The sequence below is a fragment of the Carettochelys insculpta genome, chromosome 30 (assembly GCF_033958435.1).
Source record: "Carettochelys insculpta isolate YL-2023 chromosome 30, ASM3395843v1, whole genome shotgun sequence".
In the NCBI taxonomy this organism is placed as follows: Eukaryota; Metazoa; Chordata; order Testudines; family Carettochelyidae; genus Carettochelys; species Carettochelys insculpta.
Genome location: NC_134166.1, coordinates 11,507,951 through 11,533,068, shown reverse-complemented (window position 1 = coordinate 11,533,068; position 25,118 = coordinate 11,507,951). Strand labels below are relative to the sequence as shown.

General features: G+C 63.9%; 2 protein-coding genes across 3 annotated transcripts; one reads left to right on the top strand and one right to left on the bottom strand.

Annotated features, from left to right (window-relative positions):
- Positions 1–2,171: 2,171 nt before the first annotated feature.
- Positions 2,172–12,481, bottom strand: FXYD1 (FXYD domain containing ion transport regulator 1). Its single transcript, XM_074981345.1, has 9 exons — positions 12,379–12,481; positions 10,068–10,102; positions 9,121–9,185; positions 7,915–7,947; positions 7,618–7,692; positions 7,140–7,176; positions 6,814–6,863; positions 5,539–5,581; positions 2,172–4,917 (listed from the first exon to the last, which is right to left on the bottom strand). Exons 3-8 carry the CDS (start codon positions 9,176–9,178, stop codon positions 5,559–5,561), a joined length of 276 nt encoding a protein of 91 aa, XP_074837446.1. The 5' UTR covers positions 9,179–9,185; positions 10,068–10,102; positions 12,379–12,481; the 3' UTR covers positions 2,172–4,917; positions 5,539–5,558.
- Positions 12,482–15,624: 3,143 nt separating this feature from the next.
- LOC142003949 (leucine-rich glioma-inactivated protein 1-like) lies at positions 15,625–23,957 on the top strand. 2 transcript variants are annotated; one of them, XM_074981342.1, is made up of 9 exons: positions 15,627–16,717; positions 18,209–18,280; positions 18,710–18,781; positions 18,987–19,058; positions 20,097–20,168; positions 20,660–20,829; positions 21,216–21,380; positions 22,034–22,545; positions 22,935–23,957. In XM_074981342.1, exons 1-9 carry the CDS (start codon positions 16,500–16,502, stop codon positions 23,238–23,240), a joined length of 1,659 nt encoding a protein of 552 aa, XP_074837443.1. In that variant the 5' UTR covers positions 15,627–16,499; the 3' UTR covers positions 23,241–23,957. The 2 variants fall into 2 exon arrangements, with proteins under 2 accessions (XP_074837444.1, XP_074837443.1); XM_074981343.1 differs by lacking the exon at positions 18,710–18,781 and having other exon boundaries at positions 15,625–16,717.
- The last annotated feature ends 1,161 nt before the right edge of the window (positions 23,958–25,118 follow it).

Here is a 25,118-nt window from a genome sequence, read left to right as displayed (position 1 = left end):
CCCACCCCACGCTCAGTCATGCCCCTGCACACACACCCCCTGCATGCATGTACACACACACACACACGCACACGCATGCACGCACACACACACATGCACAGAGTCCACCCGATCTGCAATAAGTTCTTGGGGACTGCAGGGGAAAGGGACAGGCAGATGGAGCACACTTCCCTACACAACCTGACATCACACACACACACACACACACAAGCTTGCACAGAGACCACAGACACGAGACAGACACAACACACACTTTTGCCCCGTAGACACTCACACACCTGAGCTCTCTAAACACACGGCACTGTGCACACATGGGCACACCACACACAAGAGCTGCATGCGCACAGACATGCACACACAACATGCACACACGTGTCCAGCTCCCAGTTCCCCTCCCGGCTCCCTCAGCCTCCAGTAAATGCTAACCCCATCCCTGTGCCGGGCCGCTCCGGCTTCCTGGCTGGAGCTGTAAGAACCCCAAAGCCGACAGCCCCATTGCCTCCCTCCCTACCTGGCACAACCCTTCCCCCGGCCCTCAGCTGCTAGGCGCAGAGCTGAAGGCCAGGGCACAGTGCTGGCATGGAGAGGGTGGGGGAAGCCTGGGCAACTGTCTGACTTCCTGGGCATTGGGGGGCAAGTCTGGCAGGGTGGGGTGGGGGCTGGGATGCCAGGCACTGGGCTCCACTGGCACAGGGACAGAGAGGGGGCTGGGATGCCAGGTGCTTGGGTTTCATGAGCTCAGCTTTCTGGGATAAGACCAGCCTGCATACTGGTGACACCTGCCTCCTGTTCCTGGCACCAGAGGCATCGGGGAGCTGGGCACTGTGGTACAGGGCAATTGGGTATCATGGCCACAGGAGAGTCAGGTGTAGGGGGACCTGGCACCACGGGCACAGGGAGGGTTGGGCACAGGGGAATCGGGCACTGTGAGCACAGGGAAGGGTTGGGCACAGGGGAATTAGATGCTGTGGGTACAGGGAGGGTTGGGCACAGGAGAATTGGGTGCTGCAGGCACAGGGAGGGTTGGGCACAGGGGAATCGGGTGCTGTGGGCACAGGGAGGGTTGGGCACAGGGGAATTAGATGCTGCAGGCACAGGGAGGGTCGGGCACAGGGAGGGTCGGGCGCTGCAGGCACAGGGAGGGTCGGGCACAGGGGTATTAGGTGCTGCGGGCACAGGGAGGGTTGGGCACAGGGGAATCAGGTGCTGTGGGCAAAGGGAGGGTTGGGCACAGGGGAATTAGATGCTGCGGGCACAGGGAGGGTCGGGCACAGGGGAATTGGGCGCTGCGGGCACAGGGAGGGTCGGGCACAGGGAGGGTTGGGCACAGGGGAATTAGATGCTGCAGGCACAGGGAGGGTCGGGCACAGGGGAATTGGGCGCTGCGGGCACAGGGAGGGTCGGGCACAGGGAGGGTTGGGCACAGTGGTATTAGGCACTGTGGGCACAGGGAGGGTTGGGCGCTGCAGGCACAGGGAGGGTCGGGCACAGGGGTATTAGGTGCTGCGGGCACAGGGAGGGTTGGGCATAGGGAGGGTTGGGCACAGGGGAATTAGATGCTGCAGGCACAGGGAGGGTCGGGCACAGGGGAATTGGGCGCTGCGGGCACAGGGGTATTAGGCACTGTGGGCACAGGGGAATTGGGCGCTGCGGGCATAGGGGGCGTCGGGACCCTGGTGCGGGTGGCGGCGGGGGGGGCTCACCGTGCCTGGGTGCCTCGGTGGGGGTGGCCATGCTGCATCCGCGGGTCTCTCCCGTCGCAGGAGCGAATGCGGCAGAGCCCGGGCGGGGGAGACCGGCGGGAAGCGGCTTTTTCCGCTGCGTATGGAGCCGGGCGGCAGCCAATGGGAGCCGGCCGCGGCTGAGCTCGGGAGCGGGGGCGGGGGGCTGTAAGGCTGCGTGGGGAGCGGCAAGGCTCCAGCTGCCCTGCCAAGCTGACCCCCATTCCTCGGATCCCGCCCCCCCAGCCACCTCGCTGTCTACTACCCGCAGGGCGTTCCCAGCGGTATACACAGGGCAAGTCGCCCCACCCTGAGGTGCAGCCACATCTGGGGCAGAGCAGCTGGGGAACAACCACATATAACACCACAGCGGGAGGATTCTCCTGGTGCTGCGTGGGGGGGCGGGGGCGGGGGCGGGGCGGGGAGCAACCCTCCAGGAGTCTCCAGGAATTAAAGATTAAGCTTTAATTAAAGATTGTCATGTGATGAAATTGCCAGAAATACATCCAACTAAAACTGGCAGCCCCATTGCTGAGAAGCAGCCACCTCGGGGTGGGGCGGGGGTGTACAGCCACACATAAAGCCACAGTGGGACATTCATCCAGTGCTGACATGCAACCATCTCTGGGTCGGGGCAGCTGGGGAACAGCCACACATAATGTCACAGTGGGACAGTTCATCCAGCTTTCAGATGCAGCCATTGACCCCATATTGTCCCCAAACCCACAATCCCAGAGCTGTCCCATCTGCCCATCAGACTGCGTATCCCACTTCTCACACTGCTGAGCTCAGCCAAATATGCACAGACACCCCCCTTGCAAAATCCCCACCCAGCCCCCACACAGAGACCCACAGTGAGCCAGTCCCTGCCCCACAGCACTCAGTTTAAACAGCCATCGTGAGAGAGGTGAAACTGGGTTAAGGCTGCAGAGGTGGGGGGAGGAATATAAATATATGCAAAACACTTCCTGGGCTCATTTGTTTCACTTCATTCCATTTCAGCCTAGCCCAGAGCTGCCAGTGGCTGTCCAGGCTGAGGTGGGATGGGCACAGCTCTGGAGTATTAAGGGTAAGATCTCGGGGGAATTTTGCCCCTCACTGGGCAGCCGGAGGGAGGCCGTCCTTGTGAAATGGGGATGGGCACTCGGGGGTTTTGGGACCAGAGGGCAGCATCAGTGTCTAGGGACATGGTCCTCTCTGATGAGTCAAGGACTAGCAACATGGGAGCTGACACCCAACCAACTTGTGTGTCCTGCCGCCCCCTGCTGGAGGGAATGGGTCCTGCTCTGAGTGTGTGTGTGTGTGTGTGTGTGTGTGTCCTGCTGCCCCCTGCTGGAAGGGATGGGTCCTGCTCTGAGTGAGCGTGTGTGTGTGTGTGTGTGTCTGTCTGTCCTGCTGCCCCCTGCTGGAGGGAATGGGTCTTGCTGCGTGTGCGTGTGCGTGTGTGTGTGTGTGTCCTGCTGCCCCCTGCTGGAAGGGATGGGTCCTGCTCTGAGTGAGCGTGTGTGTGTGTGTGTGTGTGTGTGTGTGTGTGTGTCCTGCTGCCCCCTGCTGGAGGGAATGGGTCCTGCTCTGTGTGTGTGTGTCCTGCTGCCCCCTGCTGGAGGGAATGGGTCCTGCTCTGTGTGTGTGTCCTGCCGCCCCCTGCTGGAGGGGCTGGGTCCTCCTCTGAGTGTGTGTGTGTGTGTGTGTGTGTGTGTGTCCTGCTGTCCTGCTGCTGGAGGGAATGGGTCCTGCTTTGAGAGTGTGTGTATGTGTGTGTGTCTGTGTGTGTCCTGCTGCCCCCTGCTGGAAGGGATGGGTCCTGCTCTGAGTGAGTGAGTGAGTGTGTGTGTGTGTGTGTGTGTCCCCTTCTGCCCCCTGCTGGAGGGCATGGGTCCTGCTTTGAGAGAGAGAGAGAGAGAGAGTGTGTGTGTGTGTCCTGCTGCCTCCTGCTGGAAGGGATCACACTGGCTCTCAGTCTGCTCACACACTGCCAATGGCCCGGTTCCTACGCACACGAGCAGCGGCACCAGCCCAGGCGCAGGCTGGGAGTGGTAGCGCTGTAGTTTCTGCAGGGGCCGGCTAAACCCAAAGTGGTGAGCTCAATCCTTGAGGGGACCATTTAGGGCAAATACACTGAAAAAAATTGCTAGGGATGGTGATAGGCTCTGCCCTGAGGGCAGGGGGCTGGACTCAGTGACCTCTGAGGGCCCTTTCCAGCTCTATGAGAGAGGCATATCTCCATATTATCACCCCAGGGCATGACTGGGATGGGATCTCCTCCAGGCACAATTTGCAGGGCAGCTTTCTTAGCTGTCTCAGTCCCCTCCCAGCAGCACCCGTGGAAGGGCCTGTACGTGGGCATGGGCCATGCACCAGTGCCATGGGGGCAGGGTGGGGAGAGCAGAGGCTGCAAGTCAGAAGTGAGGAGGCATGGGCAGAGCTGAGGTAGCCCAGAGCAGGGGGCTGTGGCTGTGGCTGGGGGGGAGCCCAGGGCCCCAGTAGTGGGGAGCTGGGGGTGGCACAGTTGGGGGGCAAGGTGGTGAGTACAGTCCAAGGTGGAGACGGGTTCAGTTCTCTGCCACGGGCTCCCCTGATCCCAGGACAGTAATTGCCAGGAGGTGGGTGGGGGCACGAAGGTTTATAGGGCTCATGTCTCTGGTCAGCGACTACAGAGAGCATCCCTAGCTGGACACTCACAATGGTGGGGGGAGATCCTGGCTGTAGGGGATCAGCCCTGAACCAGGTGTTATCAACACAGCCCCAGGGTGGGTCCTTCAACAGGGACCTTGACTCCCACCCCAGCTCCCCTTGGTCCCCGCTCCCACAGAGTGCTCAGCACCTTTGCCTGGAACCCATGGAGGGGCCCTTTGCTGCCAGGGACAGCCCTGCTGTGTGTGTGTGTGTGTGTGTGTGTGTGTCCCTGCTGGTCGGACAGGCCCTACTCTGCGTGTGTCCCTCCTGGAGGGGACGGCCTTGGCTCTGTGCACGTGTCCCTGCAGCCGGGGAAGGGCCCTGCTCTGCGTGTGTGTCCCTCTTGGAGGAGACGGCTTTGGCTCTGGGCATGTGTCCCTGCTGCCCGGCTCAGATCCTGTGGGCTGCAACCAGAGCTCAGGGGCCTGGTCTAGGCTAAGCGCTACGACTATGCAGCGTGGGGTGGGGGATGAGGGGTTCACTCCTCATGTCCAGGCAGGGGTCTGCATCTCGGGGAGACCTGCACAAAGAGCAAAGGGATTACACACGGACAGTGGGTAACACTACCCCACCCCGAGAGGCAACCCAGAGTCCTGGCTCCCAGCCCTCTGCTCTAACCACTAGACACCGCTCCCTTCCCAGAGGCAGGGTGAGGACCCAGGTGTCTCTGTGTAATGTGAATGACTGCCACGCTGGGAGCTGGGACCCACAGATCTCACAGAAGCCAGTGCCCACCGAGGGAAAGACCTTGCTCTCCATTCCCCACACCCGCCTAAGCCAGCACGTCCCCAACCTGGGGACAGATCAGAGCCGGGGCCCACTGTTGAATTTGTAGTAAGAGGTTCTGGGGCTCAAGCTAATTTTTAGCTTTTATAATTGATGCAGCAAACCCGCAGCTGCCGGAGGCTCGGCACAGCCTGGCCCAGAGCAGCTGAGGCTCTGCATGGCCCAGCCTGGAGCTGCCGGGGGCTGTGCACAGCAGAGTCCGGAGATGCCGGGGGTTCTGCCCAGCTCTGTACTTCCTGCTGGAGGGGCCGGGGCTCAGTCCTAACGAGCTCTGGCACACACTAAGCACGGCTATTGCTCCCTTGGGGAACCGGCCCCTTGCCTCACCCCTTCCCCCTGCCCCGCCCCTACTCACCAGCCTCTGGGCCGCCTGTCCTATCTCATCCGGGTGGACAAACCTGCGGGGAAGAGATGGGGTCAGGTGCCCGGGGCACAGTCTGGCCTGGGGTGATTTGCAGCCAGACGCTAGACAGAGCAGGCCTGAGGGCAAGGAGAGGGCTCCAGTGTGTGTCACACAAGGCCTGAGGGCAGGAAGATGTAGCAGAGGTGGATTAAGATGTATTGGGGCTCCAGGCACAAAGAAGATTTCGGTCCCCTGCAAGCCCTGTCACAGGGCCCTGTCCCTGCTCCTCCTCTCCTGCCCAGGTCCTGCTCCTGGCTGGTAAGAGCTGGCCAGGGCCGAGCTTAGGGACAATGGTGCCCCACCCCCAGGCCCCACTGCCTCCCCACTGCTCTTCGTTTGTAGTGGAAGAAGTGTTGGTCTCAGCACTGGCGACCCTGGCATAAGCGATGCCTGGCTGGGTGGCCGGAGAGCAGCGGCTGCTGGCTGAGCACCCAGTTCTGAAGGCCCAGCTGCCACCAGCAGCAGCAGAGATGTAAGGGTGGCCTGGTATATGGTGTACTGATACCCTGACCTTGTGCTGCATTCTGCCTCCCATGTCCGACACCCCACCCTGTGCCCACCACCCCAATCCCCACAACCCTAATTTCAGCCTTTCACCACCCACACCCTTAACCCTGCCACTGTGCCCCTGCACACCCAAGCCTCTCCCTGTGCCCCAAGTTCTGCCCTGTGTCTCCCCATATCCCTAGTCCCTGCACTGTGTCCCCATTATTCCTAACTCTGCCACTGCTCAGCCCTCATCCCTGGCTGCTGTACTGTGACCCTGCACCCCTAACCCCAGCACTCTGCCCCCTATGCCACTAACACCAGCACTGTACCCCTAACCCTGGCACTGTGTCCTCTGTGCCCCAAACCCTTCCCTGTGCCCCAGATACACCTAACCCCAGCACTTTGCTCCCAGACCCTGCCCTGTGGCTCCCATGCCCCCAAACCTGGGTTCTTGCTCCCTGTACCTGCAGCCCCAGCATTGTGCTCCCATGCCCCATCCCTGGCCATCTCCCAACCCCATGCCCCTATCCACGCCTTGTCTCTAATGTGCCACCAACGCCCACCCAGAGCCAGTGCACAGCCAGGCACCCTGCACCCCCCACCCACTTCCCTGTGCCCCCTGCAGCCCTTGCACACCCAAAGACACTGTCCCATCCCATCTCCCCCACCCCCCATGTCCCTCCATGGACCATGTGTGAATCCCACCCTGGAGCAGGCTGCGGGGCACTAGGTACTTACGACGAATGGAGCTTCTGAGGGTCCCTTCCTCCTCATCAGGCTCACCAGTCCTGGGGGGACAGGAGCGTTACATGGGTCCCTGCACTCCCTGACCCCCACCCAGCCTGCGCCCCTCACTCCTGACCCACAGCCCCTGCTAGCCCAGCCCTGGGCTCCCCCCAGCCCTCCAGGGCCCCACACTCCCTGCTAGCCCAGCCTTGGGCTCCCTCAGCCCTGCCAGGGCCCCACACTCCCTACTAGCCCAGCCTGGGCTTCCCCAGCTGCCAGGGCCCCGCACTCCCTGCTAGCCCAGCTCTGGGATGCATTGCAGGGTGGGAGGTATTTACCTTTGTTGCTGGTTAAATTTGCAACGGCAGCGGCGACCTAGACAACACAAAACAGTAACACTGGGCAGTGAGATGACTGGAGGGGTGCTGCTGGCTGGTGGGGGGGAGCTAAGAGCCAGGACTTCTGGGGTGTCTTGGGGAGACCTGCTCAGCTCCAGGAGGGGAGTAGGGCCTGGGGGGAGGGGTGCGGGAGAGGGGATGCAGAGTAGCAGCAGGCTGAGCAGAAAGTGGTTAATGAAACTGGGCTGGGGGAGCCGGGGGACTCAGGTCTCTCCCCCCTCCCCCCAGCAGCTGATGGCGCCAAAGGGCTGGGAGAGATGCACAGGGCTGAAGGGAGGTGGCAGCCAGCCAGCCCCAGGGGCAGCATGCAGAGGGGTACCTGAGCACCCTCAGTGTTCGACTTAGTGCCGCCCTCTAGACCCACTGGAATATGGACCCCCCCCCCACTCCCCACCTCTCAGGGGCGCCCAAGACTCACTGAGGATGATGAGGATTCCCAGCAGGAAGAGGATGACGGCGAAGATGAGGCCTCCAATTCTCAGGGAGTGATAGTCTGGGGGAGGTGGGGGGCAGAGAGCTGGGGTCAGGGGGAGGGGGACATGCTCCCCCAGACCCACAGATACACAAGCAGTGTGCGTGTGTCCCTGCCACCCCTGTTCTGTGCACCCATCGCCCCACTAGCGCCGTCAGCAAACAGATCTAATCTCAGTGCCCCAGAGAGACCCCCTCCCTTCCCCTCCCCCTCCCCCCCACCGCCCTGAGGCCCCCAACTCACCATAGTTGAAGGGGTCGTGCTCCTTGGGAGGCTCTGAGGGAGGGAGAGAGACATTAGATCCCCTGGTGCTGGAATTCAGAGCTGCTCCAGAGACACGGCGTGGGCTCTGGTCCCCCCCTCGCTCTAACCACTGGGCCCCACTCCTGAGCCCTAGTCACAACCCAGGGCCTTGGCCCAGAGGGCTGGTCTAGACTGAAACCGCCCTGGGCGAAGCCATGTCTCTGAGGGGTGCAAAGAGCCGCAGGGGGCAGCCAGCGCTAGGGGATGGACGAACTGGTCGCCTGCCTGTCGGAGGGGCTCAGGTGGCCTGAGCAGGAAGCCCCCCCTGGCACTCTGTGAGCCTCGATGCTGACATGCGGAGCCACTGGAGCAAGGCAGGTGTGAGCACACTCCCGCCCTCCTCCCCGCTGGGCCTGGCTGGCTCCTGGAGCAGGAACAGGCACCGGGCGCGGGGACGGTGCACTCGAGGGCAGTTCGGGGAGACAGTCCCTGGTGGCAGTGGAAAATCTGGGGCCGTGGCAGGAGTGATGGCTCTGGGGGGAGAAAGAGGGGACTGGACCATGGCCACAGCACAGAGCTGGGATGGGAACCCTGGGCTCCTGCTTCCTAGATCGCTGCCTGAGCCGTCAGACCTCCTCCCCGTCTGCCGGGATTCCTTCCGCCAACCCCACTGCAGGGGTTGCTCCTCCCCACCCCCGCTGGCCCCCACTGCCCCTCCCCCTCTGCTGGGACTTCCCCCACTCCACTGCCCCCTCCCCCACTTCTGGGATTCCCCCTTACCCCTAGGCTGTACTGTACCCCCCTCACTCAGCTGGTTTTCCTGGGCCCCCACCACCTCCCCCCAGCTGAGCAGGTGGCTGGAACTTTTTGATTCTCTGCTATTTGGGCTCCAAGCTCCAAGTTCGTGCGCAGGCCCAGAAGGACAGATGAATGAAGGATGTCCCTGGCACTGAGGGCGCAGGGAGCAGCTGGAGCAGAGTGGGGCTGGACGGGGTGGCGGGGGAGTACCATACCAAACTGCAAACCCTAAGCCCCACAAGCCAGGGTGTGTGGCCATGCACCTGCTCCTGCCTTTGAGGCAGGGGTAGGTGCATTGCTTGTGGGATGCACAGCCAGGACGCCTGGGTTCTGTCCTCAGCTTGGGGAGGGGTCTGGTGGGGTCTGGGAGCCAGGCCACCCCTGCGTTCTCCTGTCCCTGGCACTCACCAGCACTGGTTGCTCCCAGCAGGGCCCAGCAGAACAGCAGCAGGATCCACGTCCCCATGTCTGTCCTGTTGAGACACCAAAGGACAGAGGGAACGGGGAGCACAGGGGCCAGGAACAGCCAGGCTGCGGCAGGGAGACACTGGGTGTGCAGTGGGGCTGGGGCAGGCTCTTGGGGTCTGGGGAGTAGGGTGGGGCTGTGGCCTGGGTGGGGAGGTGCAGTCCTGGGGGGAAATGCTCTGGGGGGTGAGGGAGTCTGGGGCTGTGGCCGGAGTGAGGGTTCTGGGGGGAGAAATGGGGCTGGTGGGCGGGGCCTGGGGGTGTGGCCAGTGGCTCACATGCAGCCCCAGCCTGGTGGGGCTGCTGGGGACCAAAGGTCTGTTACCGTAGCAGCGTGGCCTTGCCCCATTCCCCTAGCTGCCGGGTAGTGTTTGCAGATGATAATGCTGCCCTCCTTCCCCAGCCAGGGGACCCCATGGCAGGGACAGCACATCCACCAGCCTTGGCCAGGGCTTTGCTCCCTTTAGGCTGGGTGGGTTCCCCCTCTTCTCTCTGCCCATTGCTCTCAGCCTGCAGCTATACAGCAGTGGCCCCCACCACCATTGTACCCCTCTCCTCTGCCAGGGCCAGCAGAGAACCCAGGAATCCTGGCTCCCAACCCCACACCCAACCCACCAGCCCCCTCTCCTCTGCCAGGGCCAGCAGAGAACCCAGGAGTCCTGGCTCCCAGCCCCTGCCCAACCCACCAGCCCCCTCTCCTCTGCCAGCACCAGCAGAGAACCCAGGAGTCCTGGGTCCCAGCCCAACCCACCAGCCCCCTCTCCTTTGCCAGGGCCAGCAGAGAACCCAGGAGTCCTGGCTCCCAGCCCCTGCCCAACCCACCAGCCCCCTCTTCTCTGCCAGGGCCAGCAGAGAACCCAGGAGTCCTGGTTCCCAGCCCCTGCTCTTACCTGCAAGCAATGGAACGGGGCTGGGGAGCTCGATGCTGAGACAGGAGGAGGAGAGATAAATATTTCACACACCCCCATCCCTCGTTGGCAGCCACTAAAGGGTTAACCCAGGGGATTTGCATTTGCCAGCCTAATCCCTGTCACTAGGCACCCGTAACCCCGAGTTACACCCCGGCCCCACTCCAGCACTGCATGGCCCCCCAGTGTGCCGCCCCAAGCACAGAACATTCCAGCCTGCAGGCCCCACAGCCGCTGGGCCTTGGCACCCCTGAACCCGCCTCTGCCTGCAGCACCCCCAGGCCTCCTGTGCCCTGTGCCCCGCACTGCTGACCCACAGCCCCTGTTATCCCAGTTCTGCGCCCTTCAAGTCCTGATCCGCACCTCTGGGCTCTCAGCTCTGCCTGTGCCCCTCAGACCCAACCCACAGCCACCCCTTGCACCTGCCTGCGTGCTCAGGCCTGGGCCTCTGGCTGGCGGCTGGGCAGGACGGGGCGTTATCGTGGGCTGCAGGGACTGGCTCAGGGCAGAGATTAAGGTAGCTAAATTCAGCTGGGTTGGCTGCCTGACAAGCCCCGGCCAGAATGGGAGCTCTCGATAAGAGACCTGCGCGGTGTGAGTAGCTGGAGCAGGCTGGGAGCCAGGACTCCTGGGTTCTCTCCTGGCTCTGGGAGCAGAGCAGGCTCTAGTGGTTAAAGTGTGGCCCCTACTCACCCCGTCTGTGTCCTCAGAGCTACCAGAGCCTGCTCCTAGTCCTGGCTGAGGCTCCCCAGCAGCCTGGCTAAATATACCTGGCCCCATGGCTCCGGAGTATAAATACCCCTGACTCAACTGGCCTGGCATGCAGCACCCAAGGCCTGGCTCACAGCTCAGCTGGGTAGCCCCAGGGGGCATCTGGCCTCAGCTGAGACCCTGGTCCCAGAGCCCTCCCATGAACGGCTGACCTAAGGCAGGCCAAGGGTAGGGGGCTGGGTCTCAGACTAGGAAGAACAGCCCATGACCTGGCAATGGGACCCCTCAGCCCTGTGCTACATACCTGCCCCCCATACCCTCACAGAAACCTTCAGCCCTGCCCCCTCCTCTGAGCCCTCCCCACTGACCCTGCCCCACTGCTCCCTTCCATGCCCCCAGCCCACTTCCCTCTATTGCCCCACAACCCCCTCACACCAGCCCTCTCCGAGTCCCCTTGGCCACACACCTGTTTGCTGTCGCTGGCTGCCAGCTGGAAAGACCCTGTGGGGGCTCTGGGGACTGTGTCAGTGGGCCAGGCCAGACCGTGGGGTCTGCCCCTGGGCTCTTGGCCCAAGGACATGAGGCCATTTGCTCCACCATTGGCTTGTGGCACTCATGGCCACTGGGGCGGGGAGTGGGTGGGCATAAGATCTGCAGACAGGGATCCAGTCTCTTGTCAATGGGGTGACCCTGAGGTCCAGGAGAGGGAGCGGCCTCGCACCTGGGGGGATGGACCCCCATGGGCACAGCTGTCTCTGGAGCAGGCCTGTCAGAAGGCCCCCTGGGGCAGAGTCAAGGGGCCACCTCAACCCCCCCAGATGTTGGCACATCCCCCTGCAAAGTATATCCTTCTCCCCAGGCACCCCCCCCAACTTCCCTGGGTTAGACCCCCTTGGCTGACCCCCTCACTGGGGGCAGACCCCCTGTTACAGTTCCATGCCTGACCCCCCCCTCGCTGGGGGCAGGCTCCCATGGCCGACCCCCCCTCTCTGGGGGCAGACCCCCCATTACAGCCCTGACGCCTGACCCCATAGCTGGGGGCAGACCCCCCGTTAGACCCCCCACGGCTGACCCCCCCTCGCTGGGGGCAGACCCCCCAGTTAGCCCCCCACACAGCTGATCCCCCCTCGCTGGGGGCAGACCCCCCCTGTTACAGCCCTGACGCCTGACCCCGTAGTTGGGGGCAGACCCCCCCATTAGGCCCCCCCGCCTCACCCCCCTCGCTGGGGCAGACCCCCCGTTAGACCCCCCCGCCTGACCCCGTCGCTGGGGGCAGACCCCCCAGTTAGCTCCCCCCCACGGCTGACCCCGTCGCTGGGGGGCAGACCGCCCCCGTTAGACCCCCCACGGCTGACCCCCCCTTGCTTGGGGGCAGACCCCCTCGTCAGACCCCCCCCGCCTGACCCCGTCGCGGGGGGCCAGACCCCCGCTAGACCTCCCACGCCTGACCCCCCCTCGCTGGGGGCTGACCCAGTCGCTGGGGGGCAGACCCCCCGTTAGCGGCCCCCCCCCCACGCCTGACCCCGTCGCTGGGGGCAGAGCTCCCCCGCCCGTGGCGCAGAGCCGGGCGATCCGCTCTTACCCCGCTGCCCCGGCAGCTGTCAGCCCGCTCGGACGCGGAGTGCGGCCGGACAGCGGGAGCGCCCCGCCCGAGGGCCGGGAGGGGCGGGGGAGGGCCGAGGGAGTGGGGGAGGGGAGCAGGCCATGGGTGGAGGAGCCGAGGGGTCGGGGCGGCGGGGGGGCTGGAGGGAGGGGGCGGGGGCCCGTCGGTTCAGGCTGAACGCCCCGCCTGCTGCCCGGGCAGGGGGCTGGAGGGAGGGGAGCAGCCCCGGGCAGGCTGGGTGCGGCGTGTCCCTGTGGCTGTGCGCTGGAGTATGCGGCGGGGGGGGGCAGTGTGTCTGTGCGTTGGGGGGCTGTCTAGGTGTGGTTGTCCAGGTAACTGTGTGAGGGTTCCAGGGTGTCAGGTGACAGCGTGTCAGGGTGTAGCTGGCCGGGTGACAACGTATCCGTGTGTGGTGACTCCCATGAGTCTGTTGGGGTGATGGTGTAAGTGTGTTGGGGTATGAGTGTGGCAGTCAGGGGGGCGGTGTGGCAGGGTGTCTCTGTGGCTGTTAGTCTTTAAGGCGCCCCAGGACTTCCTGTTGGCTTTGGAGATACAGGTTGCTCGGCTGCCTCTCTGATATTATGGCTGTTGGGGTATCGGAGGGGCTGTCAGGGTGACAGCATGTCAGCGTGGCACAGTAGCAGTTCGGCTGTCAGGTGACAGTTTCAGTGCGTTGGGGCATCCTTGTGGCTGTCCAGGTGACGGCGTGCCCATGTTGAGGTAGCAGTGTAGCTGTCAGGGTGACAGCATGTCAGGATAGCGGTGTGGCTGTCACGGTGACAGCATGTCAGTGCGTTGGAGTGTCAGTGTAGCTGTTGAGGTGACAGCCTCTCAGTGAATCAGCATAGCAGTGTATCTGTCAGGGCATGAATGGGATGGTGCTGTTGTGTCTCTGCCCAGCCTGTTCAGGTGGATTGTTTCCTGGCTCTGGGCTGGCCAGGGGGAAGCTGAGGTGGGGGGCTGGGGCAAGCCCTGGGAGGAGAAGGGGGTGATTCTGGCTTGCTGCCTCCCTGCTTTGCTGCCCGTCCGTGGAATAGAACTGCAGATGGCTGGGATCATCCCCCTATTCCACGCACCCCCTCCAAGGTTGGGCACACATGGACCTGCCCCTCCCCGGCCGGTAAAGAACCCAAGGCAGGAGGGCAGTTTTGCAGGCCAGGCTGGAGTGTGAACACAGCATCCAGGCCAGAGCCCAGTTCACACTGCCCTTGTTCTGCATCCTGATTGGCACAAGTTGGTTAGGACTTCCTGTCCTGTCGGGCGACTCCCGACAGAGGTGGCTGCATCTCAGCCCTGACAATATATCCCCATGGGGTGTTGTCTGTGGCTTGTTCTGCCACTGGCCTGTATGTGTGGAATCAGAAATCCATGCAGGGCACAAATCCAGCAGTTACTAAGGAGGGGAGAGTTGTGTTTCCGGAGCTGGGGCAGTATAATGGTAACATCCGTGTGCTTTGGGATCATCAGTGGGAAGGAGAGAACTCGGGTGGTCCATAAACCTCCCGAGATTTGAGCCATTCCTTGATCCTCGCCCCTTCCCCCACAGAGTCACTGATAAGCTACCCTGAGGAACTTAGCATAGTCAAGTTATAGGTGAGTTCAAACTCTGGTAGAGGAGTGGGGTCTAATGGTTACAGCTGGAGGAGCTGGGAGTCAGGACTCCTGGCTCCTGATCACAACCCCGCTCTGGCAGGAAGTACAGGTTGAACCTCTCTCATCTTGGGACCTGACCGGTGCTGAACCAGAGAATTTGCTGGATGGTGGGAGATCAATATTGTCTAGCAGCAAAAACAACCTGTCCACAGCTCACTGGGCTCTGAGATGACATTCAGGGGTAAATTAGAGCTAAATAACAGCACAGAACACTGACAGCTGGGACTGGTGCCTCTAAGCAAACTCTGTTGGACTGCCAAAAATTTGGCCACACCCATAATAAGTGACCATCCAGCTAACTAAAGTCATGCTGGGCTACAGATGTTGCCAGGCAAGAGTGCCAGATTAGAGAGGTTCAGCCTGTGCAGGGTGCCCCCCGTAGGACTTGTCCCTTCCAGCAGGAGGCAGCAAGGACACACAAACGTGCATCCTCACACACTGTTCCAGACTCACTCCAGCCCTCCTCAGCTGTGGGTTACCATTCAGGAAGGGCCAGCCCCGCAACACCCCTCACACCTCCAAGCCCCAGCTCAGTTTCAGCCTCCTTTCCTTTCACCCCTCCATGCCCCTGTGAACTCCCTGCAGGGGGGGTTTCCACCACCCAATCTCCAGAGGTCCCCCCGCCCTGTTGCAGGACAAAGGCCCCTGTGTGAGGGAAATGCCAGCTCCGGGCTGGGATCCCACTCCCAGGGACTGGCAGGCAGCCAGACAGCTGGGCCCATTGTCGTCCCCCACAACCCACCCCTGGTGCTAAGCATCTGACCAGGCATTTCTGGGTGAGGGGGCGCAGCTGTGATGCCAGCAAGATCAGGAACCAGCCTGGGAGTGGGGGGCAGAGTTGGGGAATAACCCTGGACTCCTAACTCCCAGCTCCCCACACTTTTTAGACTCCATTCCTCCCTCAGGGCCAGGGATAGAACCCAGGAGTCCTGGCTCCCAATGCCCCTCCCAACTCCACCAATCAGCCCCAACTCTGCTCGTGGTGGGAAAGACACACAGCCCCTCCCCTGCCCAGAGCTGGCAGGATCGCTAGCCAGAAGCTCTGCTGTCTGTGGGCACAGACACAGGCGCTGTCTACACTAGGGGAGGTCCCCTGCCTTTGGGGTAGCTCCAGAGGCCCTCAGGGAGCCTCCTCCTGCACTTCCTCCCACTCTCACAGGGGGCAGAGAGCGGGAATGCAGTTCACTCGGGATGCTAACTGCAGCATGGCCAGCAAAAGGTTAACCGCAGGCGTGGGTCGGGGTCCTGCAACCCCAGCCCAGCCAGGGCCTTTCACTCTGCCCGCTACTGACACCCCAGCCTGCTCTGAGACACGGGGAGCAGGGTGGTGGGCAGACCTGTGCCTGGAGCTGGGTGGGGGTGTCTTTGTGGGGTCCCACTGCCCATGTTGCCCCATCAGCTAGTTCCCCTTCCTCCGTGACCCCAGGGTGACCCCCCGACCTCACTCCAGCGCAGGGTTTGTTTTCCTGACTCATGTTTTGGCCCAAAGGAGGGACGGGCCAGGCAGCTGCCGAGCCCTCCCCAGGCCGGGAAAGAACCCAGGAGTCCCGGCCCCCGCGCGAGATTCCACCGCCCACAGACCCCCAAGTGCTGGCTCCCAGCGCCCCGACCACTAGACCCCGCCCGGCGGTGGAACCCAAGCGTCCTAGCTGCCAGGCGCCCCGCCCAGAGCAGGGCCGGGACCCAGGAATCCGGGAACCCCGCCCCTGTGCTGAAAGTTCCCAACTTTTCTGCACTTGCGGCCCCGCCCAGGTCAACAGGCGCCCCGCCCCGGGGCCCGGCTCCGGCTGGCCGTTGGCTGGCTGCGCTGCCACTCACGAGGGGCGGGAGGGCAGCACACGCCCCGCGGGACGGCGGAGCGGAGAAGCTGCAGGCGGAGTGAGCGAGATCGCGGCGGGACAGAGCCGGGGCTGCAGGCAGAGCCGGAGGGAGGGTAGATCGCTAGCCAGGGGGCGAGACGGGGAGAGGTACAGGGGCAGAGACGGAGGTGCAGGGACAGATACAGGTTATGCAGAGGGACATAGGGGGCAGGCTGGGGACAGACGGGGCGATATAGGGGGGAACCAGCCTGGGAGGGGGAAGGCAGAGTTGGGAGATAACCCTGGAGTCCTGACTCCCAGCTCCCCGCGCCCCCACAGCCCTTTAGACTCCACTCCCCTACATAGGACGGACAGACAGACAGATGGGGGTATGTAGAGGGTACATTAGGCAGAGGAACAGATGGGGTATGTAGGGGGTACATAGGGGCTTGGCAGAGGAACAGAGGGGGTATGTAGGGGATACATAGGGGCTTGGCAGAGGAACAGAGGGGGTATGTAGGGGATACATAGGGGCTTGGCAGAGGAACAGAGGGGGTACGTAAATACAAAGCCTCAGGAGCTCAGAGACAGGTAGAAGGAACCCAGTGTGCAGTGGGACAAGCCCACCTCCCATGCCCTGGCCAGACGATGGGCTGGGGTGCACCATGGGCTGCTGTGGGCAAAGGGGGGAGCTGGGGGGTCTGTGCCCCCCTGCTGCTGCTGCTGCTTCTGGCAGCTGGGGGGAGTGAGCAGCGCCGGGCCCCCAGGCGGAAATGTCCCTTCAGCTGCAGCTGCACACAGGACAACGCGCTGTGCGACAGGACAGAGGGGGTCCCCCGAGGACTGCCCCCCGACATCACCTCTCTGTAAGAGCCCCTGCCCTGCCCTGCCCTGGTCCAGCTGCGCTTTGCTTGGATGGGGTGTCTGTGACCCCAGGCCTGGCTGAGGCGGGTTCTGGTGTTGACTCTGGCACTGGCCCCATGTCTCTGGGGGTTGTGCTGGTTCTCCCGGTGACCCTGGTCTGCCGCTGAGGCTGCTTCTGCTTCTGGTTCTGGTTCTGCTTTGCTGTGTCCTGCGGTTCAGGGTATGGCCCTAGGGCTGGGCCTGGGCCGTTCACTACCTCTCTGCCCCAGGGAGGGCTTTGGGTAGGGGCTGGTCTCAGTGCGTCTGGGCTGGTGGCCTGGCTCACAGTATCCCCTGGAAGAGGCGCTGGCCCTGGTGCTGGGACCAGTCCTGCTGGGATGGTGGTGCGGGCTCAGTGCCGGGTCTCCTGATTCTGGCAGGAAGGACCGTGAGCATCTCATCGGAGGCCTGAGCCAGAGCTCAGCCCCAGTCAGCCCAGAGCAGTGCATTGCTGCACCATGCAGGCCTGGCTTAGACGTTGCCCATGAGGGAGACCCGGGGAACCTGGGCTCACTGCACCTGTGGCTCTCGCCATTAGCAACTTCCCCTTGTCCCTTCGGTCTCCAGCCTGGGCTGTGTTGGATCTGCCAGGCCGGTTACAAGGGGCTGTCTAGCTCAGGGTCACTCTGCCCTGTACTGAGCGACCTCTGCAGGACCGCCTGGCTTGTCTCCTCCTGGCCCCTCCCAACTCTTCTCTGACCCCTCGGGAATTGTCAGCTGCCTGGAGCCGGCCGGGGACCAGCTGTGTTCCGACCCGGCTGAGGGCCTCACCCCACCTCACACTTCCCCGTCCTGGGCCCCAGGGAAACTCACCAATGCAGCGTACGAGTCACGGAGCCGCCTGCTCAGCCTTCGAGAGCAGCTGAGCCTGGTACCCAGCTGGCGTCCAGCCATGGCTCGGAAGGAGTCCGCTTGTCAGCCACGATTTGCTGACCTACATCGCGCCCCCTGTGATGGCCTCCGCTCAGACCTCCAGGCAGCAGTCCCTGTAAGAGGAGCACTTGGACGACCGCCCAGCAGAGGTTCAGCTGCTGCCCAGCTGGTTTGCAGAGCACTTGCAGCTGGCAGTGTGTGTCTATTGGCGATGGTGCACATTCCCACATGTATAGGTGCATATAACAAACTTTAGCCAGCCCCAGATAGGACCAGTGAGAGTGAACGCTGTGCCCAGGTGCCTCTTGCAATGTTGCTGGTGACCTTGGGCCTTGGCAGGAGGCCTGGGCTGGTTCTGGCTCTGGGCTGGCGGGTTCTGCTTTGGCTTTGCTGGTGGGACTGGTGTGGAGTAGCTCTGGGCTCCCTGGGATGCTGGTTCCATGGGAAGTCGGTGCTGGATCTGGACTCGGTTCCTCCCCTGGCTGCAGAGCTGCCTGTGGGACTGTGCTAGGTGCCAGGCAGTGCCAGTGCTGGTGCTGGTTCTGTCTCCTGGCCCCCTCACGCCCCATCTCCTCCCCCAGGTCCCTGGTGCGATCGGGATTTCCTGAGCTGCGAGAGGGAAGTTTCCTGCAGACACCATCGCTACAGCTGCTGTAAGGAGACCAACCCCCGCCCCACCAGCCTCACTGGTGTACAAGGGGGGGCTGCATGTGTAGGGGGAGTGACAGCACACAAATAGGTGTGAGCTGGCCACAGTGTTCAGGGAGGTGAGTGTGCCAGTGGGTGTGGCAGCCTGTGCATATGGGCAGGTGAGTATGTAAATGGGCATGTGTGATGGGGTTCAGGGGTCCCCATGCACTGCACCCCATCCACAGGCAGGAGTGACTCTCACTCAGCAGGTAGAACAGGAAGCTTATTAGGCGACAGAGGCCCAGTTTCTCACAGAAGAGTCAGTGCAGCAATCAGAGACAGTCATTCCAACCCATCCTGGGGAGAGGAGCCCGAGGGGTGCCCCTCTGGGGTGTAGCTTCCCCCCTCGCCAGGCTGGCTGCCTTCCAGCTCCCTCTCCCCACTCTCCCCAGCTTGTTCACAGCCAGCACCCTGGGGCTGATCCGGGACGACGCCTTCCTGGGGCTTCTGCACCTGGAGTATCTGTGAGTGCACGAGGGCTGGAGGACATGAGGGGGAGTCAGCTGGTGGGAGGGGCAGAGGAGGAGTGGAAGAGGGGCCTGGGAGGCAAAGTGGGGGTGGGAGTGAGGGTCACATGGGCGGAGGCACATGGGGGAGAGGAGCGGGGGGGTCGCAGGAGGCAGGAAGTGGGGGTGACCCACTGACAGGGCCCCTGTCCGCCCTTTTCAGGTTCATCGAGAACAACAAGGTCGGCTCCATTTCCAAGAACGCACTGCGGGGCCTCAAGGGGCTCGTGCATCTGTGAGTGACCCCTGCACATGGCACTCGGCCCCCCAGTAACCCCCCCATACCCCCAGCACCGACGGGCTCCTGGCGACCCCCCATGACCTCAGCATTGACCGCCCCCCCCAGTAACCCCCTGCATGACCCCCCAGCACCAACTGGCCCCCAGTAACCCCCTGCATGGCCCCCCAGCACCAACTGGCCCCCAGTAACCCCCTCCACAACCCCCCAGCATCGACGAGCCCCCCAGCATTGACCGGTCCCTGCCAACCTCCCCCATGACCCCAGCAACCTGCCACCACCAGGGCCCCCCAGCATCGAAAGGCCCTAGAGATTCCTGTACCCTACCCCACCAGCTTTTCAGCATTGACAGGCTCCAGCAACCCATTGCTCCCAGCCTACCAGCTCCCACAGGCCCCGGTCACCCCCCCCAGCTCCCACAGACTCCCGTCACCCCCCAGCCCCCACAGGCCCCAGTCACCCCCCCAACCCCCACAGGCCCTTGTGACCCCCCAGCCCCACCACTGACATACTCCGACAACCTCCCCAGCGCTTCACCGTCAGCATCGACAGACCCGCCCTCCCGTCTTCCCCTTGACTCCCAGCACCAACAGGACCCAGCAACACCCTCCAGCACAAGCAGCGACCCCTCAACCCACTGGCATTGGCAGACCCTGGCAACGCCCCTCCGGCCCCCCACCTCTGAGAGACCACTGTCACCTCCCTGGCACCCCATACAGATTCTGGGGCCCCCCAACAAGGACAGAATCCCTCCAGCCCAGTACCCCAATGCGATGGCACCAGAGGTGACAAACCCTTGGCTCTGACACCTCCCTAGGGATGCCAACTTTGTCCTGATGGGACCCCTGAAGTGGACCCCTCACCCTACCACTCCTGAGCCCCCCCAGGGGACAACCCCCAAGGGAACCCTCCCCCTACTCCTCCCCCACTGCCACCAGCCCAGCCTGTGGGGCCGGATGGCAGCAGGCACCCCCCCCGAGGGGAAAGGCCCCATGGTTGGGGGCCCATCCCCCTCTCTGATCTCTCCCCCAACAGGAGCCTAGCACACAACCACCTGGAGACGCTGCCACGCCACCTCTTCCGGGGCCTGGACGCCCTCACCCATGTGTGAGTGGGGCGGTGGTGGGACTGGGGGGCAGGAGCGGGAGAAGGGTGGGGCAGTGGTGAGATGGGGTGGGAGTGGGGGAGGGGTGGGGCAGTGGTGAGATGGGGGTGGGAGCAGGGGGATGGGGCAGTGGAGAGATGGGGTGGGAGCGGGGGAGGGGTGGGGCAACGGTGAGATGGGGGGGTGGGAGCAGGGGGATGGAGCAGTGGAGAGATGGGGTGGGAGTGGGGGAGGGGTGGGGCAGTGGTGAGATGGGGGTGGGAGCAGGGGGATGGGGCAGTGGAGAAATGGGGTGGAAGCCGGGGAGGGGTGGGGCGGTGGAGCGAGGGGGTGGCAGCGGGGGAGGGGGCAGGGAGTGGGGCTGGAGGTGGGTTGAAAAGTGGAAGGGGAAGAAGTGAGGGGTGGGGGGCAGCAGTGGAGGAGGGGCAGAGGAGGGTGGCGCCGTCTGGCTCTGCCCGGCCCCACCTGGCCCTGGCGGGCGACTCTCCCCCAGGGACCTGCGGGGGAACCCTTTCCACTGCGACTGCCGGGTCAAGTGGCTTGTGGAGTGGCTGGCTGGCACCAACTCCAGCATGGAGCTGGGCACGTGCCAGGGCCCCGCAGAGCACAACGGCACCCGGCTCAGCCAGCTGCACCCGCAGGACTTCGACTGCATCACCACCGGTAGGGGGCCGCCGGCCACTCGCGCCCAGCAGCATTAGGTGCGGTGTTCTCCAGCCGCCCCCACCCAGAGGTGGCTGCATCTCTGCCCCTTTCCCAGCAGGACTCAGAGTGCTCCGTCCGCAGCCCCCAGGGCTGGTTGCGTGAGCGGCCTCAGAGCACCTGGCAGGGCTGGGAGGTCAAGTGGTTGGAGTGGCCAGGCAGTGGGAGGGGGGCAGGTTATTGCAAGTGACTGGGCCCAGGGCTCCTGGTTTCTCTCCCGGGACCCAGGCGGGGAGGGGCCTGCTGGCTGCAGTGCAGGTCTGCGGGGTGCTGGGCTGTGTTGTCTCAAGGCTGGTGTGGGGCGCTGGAGGGAGGGCACAGCTGGGCTGACCCCGTGTGCCCCCCAGCGCTGGTGCTGTTCCAGTCGCTGCCCTTCCGGGCGCTCTCGGTGGAGCCATTCTGGTACCGGGGGGAGCAGCACGTGGCCATCGCGCAGCCCTTCGCCGGCCGCTGCAGCTTGCTGGAGTGGGACCACCTGGACGGGGCCTTCCGGACCTACGCCGCCATCAACGGTGAGCACGCCTGGCCCTGCGTTGCCATGGTGACGCCGCAGCGCCCGCCCCCCTGCCCCACCCCGGGGGTTCTGTGAAGCACCCCTGCCCCCCATCTCCCCAGAGAGCACTGACCCCCCTCAGGTACCCGCCCCCAGCAGCACCCCTGTGCCCTGCCCCCCATGACCCCAGAGACCACTGACCCCCCTCAGGTACCCACCCCCAGCAGCACCCCTGTGCCCTGCCCCCCATGCCCCCAGAGACCACTGATCCCCCTCAGGTACCCACCCCCATGGCACCCCTGTGCCCTGCCCCCCATGACCCCAGAGACCACTGATCCCCCTCAGGTACCCGCCCCCAGCAGCACCCCTGTGCCCTGCCCCCCATGCCCCCAGAGACCACTGATCCCCCTCAGGTACCCACCCCCAGCAGCACCCCTGTGCCCTGCCCCCCATGCCCCCAGAGACCACTGATCCCCCCCTGTTCCCCACCCCCCCATGACACCCCTGTGACCTTGTCCTTGCAACCCACCTCCCCACTCTAGGGGCAGCCCCCCAACCCCTCCCCTGAACCCTTCTCCCTCCCCCAGGCTGGCCCGCCATTCATCCTAACCGCTGAGCACTTGGGCAGCCCCCCAGTCGCTGCCTGCGCTGGACAGTCCCTCTGCCCCTCAGGTTCGTCGCCCGTGGCCTGCAAGCCGCTGGTGGTGGAGGGGCGGCTGCTGGTGGTGCTGGCCCAGCTGGCCGGGGGCTCCCACGTGTGGCGCCGGGAGGAGGCCTCGGGGCAGTTCGTGCGGCTGCAGGAGCTGGGCCCCCAGCGCATCCGCAAGCCCAACGCACTGGCCACCTTCCGGGTGGACGGCGACTGGTTCCTGGCCGTGGCTGACAGCTCCAAGGCGGGAGCCACCACGCTGTTCCGCTGGGGCGGGCGCGGCTTCTACGCCCACCAGGCCCTGCACCCCTGGCACCGGGACACCCACGTGGAGTTCCTGGAGCTGGCCGGGCGGCCCAGCCTTATTCTGGCCAGCAGCTCCCAGCGCCCCGTGGTCTACCAGTGGAGCCGGGCCGACCGCGCCTTCCTGCGCCACACGGACATCCCCGACATGGACGACGTCTACGCTGTCAAGCACTTCCGCCTGCGCAGCGAGGTCTGCATCTGCCTCACCCGCTTCATTGGCGACTCCAAGGTTGGTGCCCGGCCTGCCCAGCATGTGCCCACGGTGCGCCCGGCCTGCCCAGCGTGTGCCCACGGTGCACCCGGCCTGCCCAGCGTGTGCGCACGGTGCGCCCGACCTATGCCTGGTGTGTGCCTGGCATGTGCCTGCTGTGCACCCAGCCAACCCAGTGTGTTCCTGGTGTGCGCCTCCTGTTTCCAGTCTGCCCAGCACCCAGCATACAGCCCTGGCTCCCAGCTTGCTCAGGACCCGTTGTTCACTCCCAGTGCAGCTATTGTGCCCTGTTTTTCACTGTGCTCCCATCATGCTCTGCTCGCACTCAGCTGCTCCCAGCCTGCTCTGCTCCCCATGATCCTCTCTGCCTCCAGTCTGCCGCTACCCACCAGCCTCTCTACCCTCAGGTGATGCGCTGGGAGGGCTCCATGTTCCGGGACGTCCAGCACGTGCCATCGCGCGGCTCCATGGTTTTCCAGCCTCTGGCCATCGGGAACCACCGCTACGCCGTGCTGGGGAATGACTACGCCTACAGCCAGGTGTATCGCTACGACACCCGCGCCGGCCTCTTCCTCCCCCTCCAGGAGCTGAACACCCAGGCGCCCCGCGCTTTTGCTCACCTGGCCGTGCGCCAGCGGGACTTCGTCTTCGCCGCCAGCTTCAAGGGCGACACACAGATCTACCGGCACGTCACCATCGACCTGAGCGCCTGAGCACCCTGCCGGCACGGGGGCACCAAACGGGGTTTGGACAATGGGGGGCAGCGCCGGCACGGGGGCACCGAACGGGGTTTGGACAATGGGAGCAGCGCCAGCCACGGCCAGGCGGGCACAGCAGAGGATGCAGGCACTGGGGTGCTCAGGTGGGGGGCAGCACCAGCTATGCCCACCAGGCAGGGACCAACTTTTCAATCCCATTTCAACCCCCCAGCCATGCTGGTTAAAAACCATTTCCCCCGGTGCTGTTTTAAAAGGGACTGGTTGTTTCAGCCCTTGCCGAGGCTCCTGGCACCACTCCAGCCGCTTCGTCAGCCTTGTTCTCCAACGTACTCGGTTAATCATTTCTGTAGCGAAAAACAATTCCTCGCGGGGCAGCTGCTGCGCTGGGGCCTGGAACCAGCTGCCTCTGCTGCCGCGTTCAGCCATTTCTTGGGTTGAAGAATTCCAGTTTTACCCTTTCCTGCTTGTGCCGCGCACTCAAGGAAACATTCGGGGTCACCTCCGACCCCCCCTTCACATTCACGGTCATTGTTCTGCTGTGATCCCCTGGCGCTGCCCAGAGAGCGGCTCTTCCGGTTCCATTGTTTCTTTGTACAAAACAGGAACGAGGGTGTCCGGCGCCCAGCCCCTGCGCCCGCCTCAGAGGGGCTGGGTAAGGGGCCAGCGGACACCGGTGCTTCTGAGTCGGAATTTGAGCTCCCTTTGGCATGACTTTTGTCCCAGCTTCTTAAATCAAATGGGGGTGAAGTCCCCACTGCGGGTTGTAGCAGGGTGTCATGTGCCCAGCCCGCCCTGTGCCCAGCGTGTGCCCGACACACACCTCCTTTCTGCGGCCTGCCCTGTGCCCAGCGTGTGCCCGACGCACACCTCCTTTCTCCGGCCTGCCCTGTGCCCAGCGTGTGCCCGACACACACCTCCTTTCTCCGGCCCGCCCTGTGCCCAGCGTGTGCCCGACACACACCTCCTTTCTCCGGCCTGCCCTGTGCCCAGCGTGTGCCCGACGCACACCTCCTTTCTCCGGCCTGCCCTGTGCCCAGCGTGTGCCCGACGCACACCTCCTTTCTCCGGCCTGCCCTGTGCCCAACGTGTGCCCGACGCACACCTCCTTTCTCCGGCCTGCCCTGTGCCCAACATGTGCCCAACACACACCTCCTTTCTCCGGCCTGCCCTGTGCCCAACATGTGCCCAACACACACCTCCTTTCTCCAGCCTGCCCTGTGCCCAGCATGTGCCTGACGCACACCTCCTTTCTGCGGCCTGCCCTGTGCCCAGCGTGTGCCCGACACACACCTCCTTTCTCCAGCCTGCCCTGTGCCCAGCATGTGCCTGACGCACACCTCCTTTCTGCGGCCTGCCCTGTGCCCAGCGTGTGCCCGACACACACCTCCTTTCTCCAGCCTGCCCTGTGCCCAGCATGTGCCTGACGCACACCTCCTTTCTGCGGCCTGCCCTATGCCCAGCGTGTGCCCGACACACACCTCCTTTCTCTGGCCTGCCCTTCAGCCACTGTATACCCCAGGTCCCAGCTTGCCCACATCCTTTGTTCACTCCCTGGTCCCCACATGCCTCCAGTGTGCCCTGCAGCCGGCGTGCACCCCCTTTCCTCAAGGTGCTCCCAGCATGCCCTGCTGGCGTCTCCCTGGGACTGAGCTGAGTGGGATGAGGGAGCAAGTGGCTGGCTAGTGGGGTTGAAGGGGGGCTGGTAGGCGGGGAGGGAAGGGGTGCCAGGCTCAGGGAAGAGAAGCTGGGGGCACTGAGCCAGCTAGGCCCCCTGGGGCTGGGGTAACGCAAGACTTGAGGCCCACAAGCTGGGGAGTTTTACCCCTGGCCTGCCCTGCGCATCCACAACCTGATGTTTCAGCTCCGGGTGCC

Bases quoted from the DNA above. Each gene is read 5' to 3' on its own strand.
- FXYD1 (XM_074981345.1), bottom strand. From the start codon at position 9,178: ATGGGGACGTGGATCCTGCTGCTGTTCTGCTGGGCCCTGCTGGGAGCA. The intron at 6,864-7,139 runs GTAAATACCTCC...CTGTCCCCCCAG, and splicing joins AAATTTAACCAGCAACAAAG to GACTGGTGAGCCTGATGAGG. The intron at 5,582-6,813 runs GTAAGTACCTAG...TCTTCCCCGCAG, and splicing joins CCTCAGAAGCTCCATTCGTC to GTTTGTCCACCCGGATGAGA.
- LOC142003949 (XM_074981342.1), top strand. From the start codon at position 16,500: ATGGGCTGGGGTGCACCATGGGCTGCTGTGGGCAAAGGGGGGAGCTGG. The intron at 20,830-21,215 runs GTAGGGGGCCGC...TGTGCCCCCCAG, and splicing joins CTTCGACTGCATCACCACCG to CGCTGGTGCTGTTCCAGTCG. The intron at 22,546-22,934 runs GTTGGTGCCCGG...CTCTACCCTCAG, and splicing joins GCTTCATTGGCGACTCCAAG to GTGATGCGCTGGGAGGGCTC.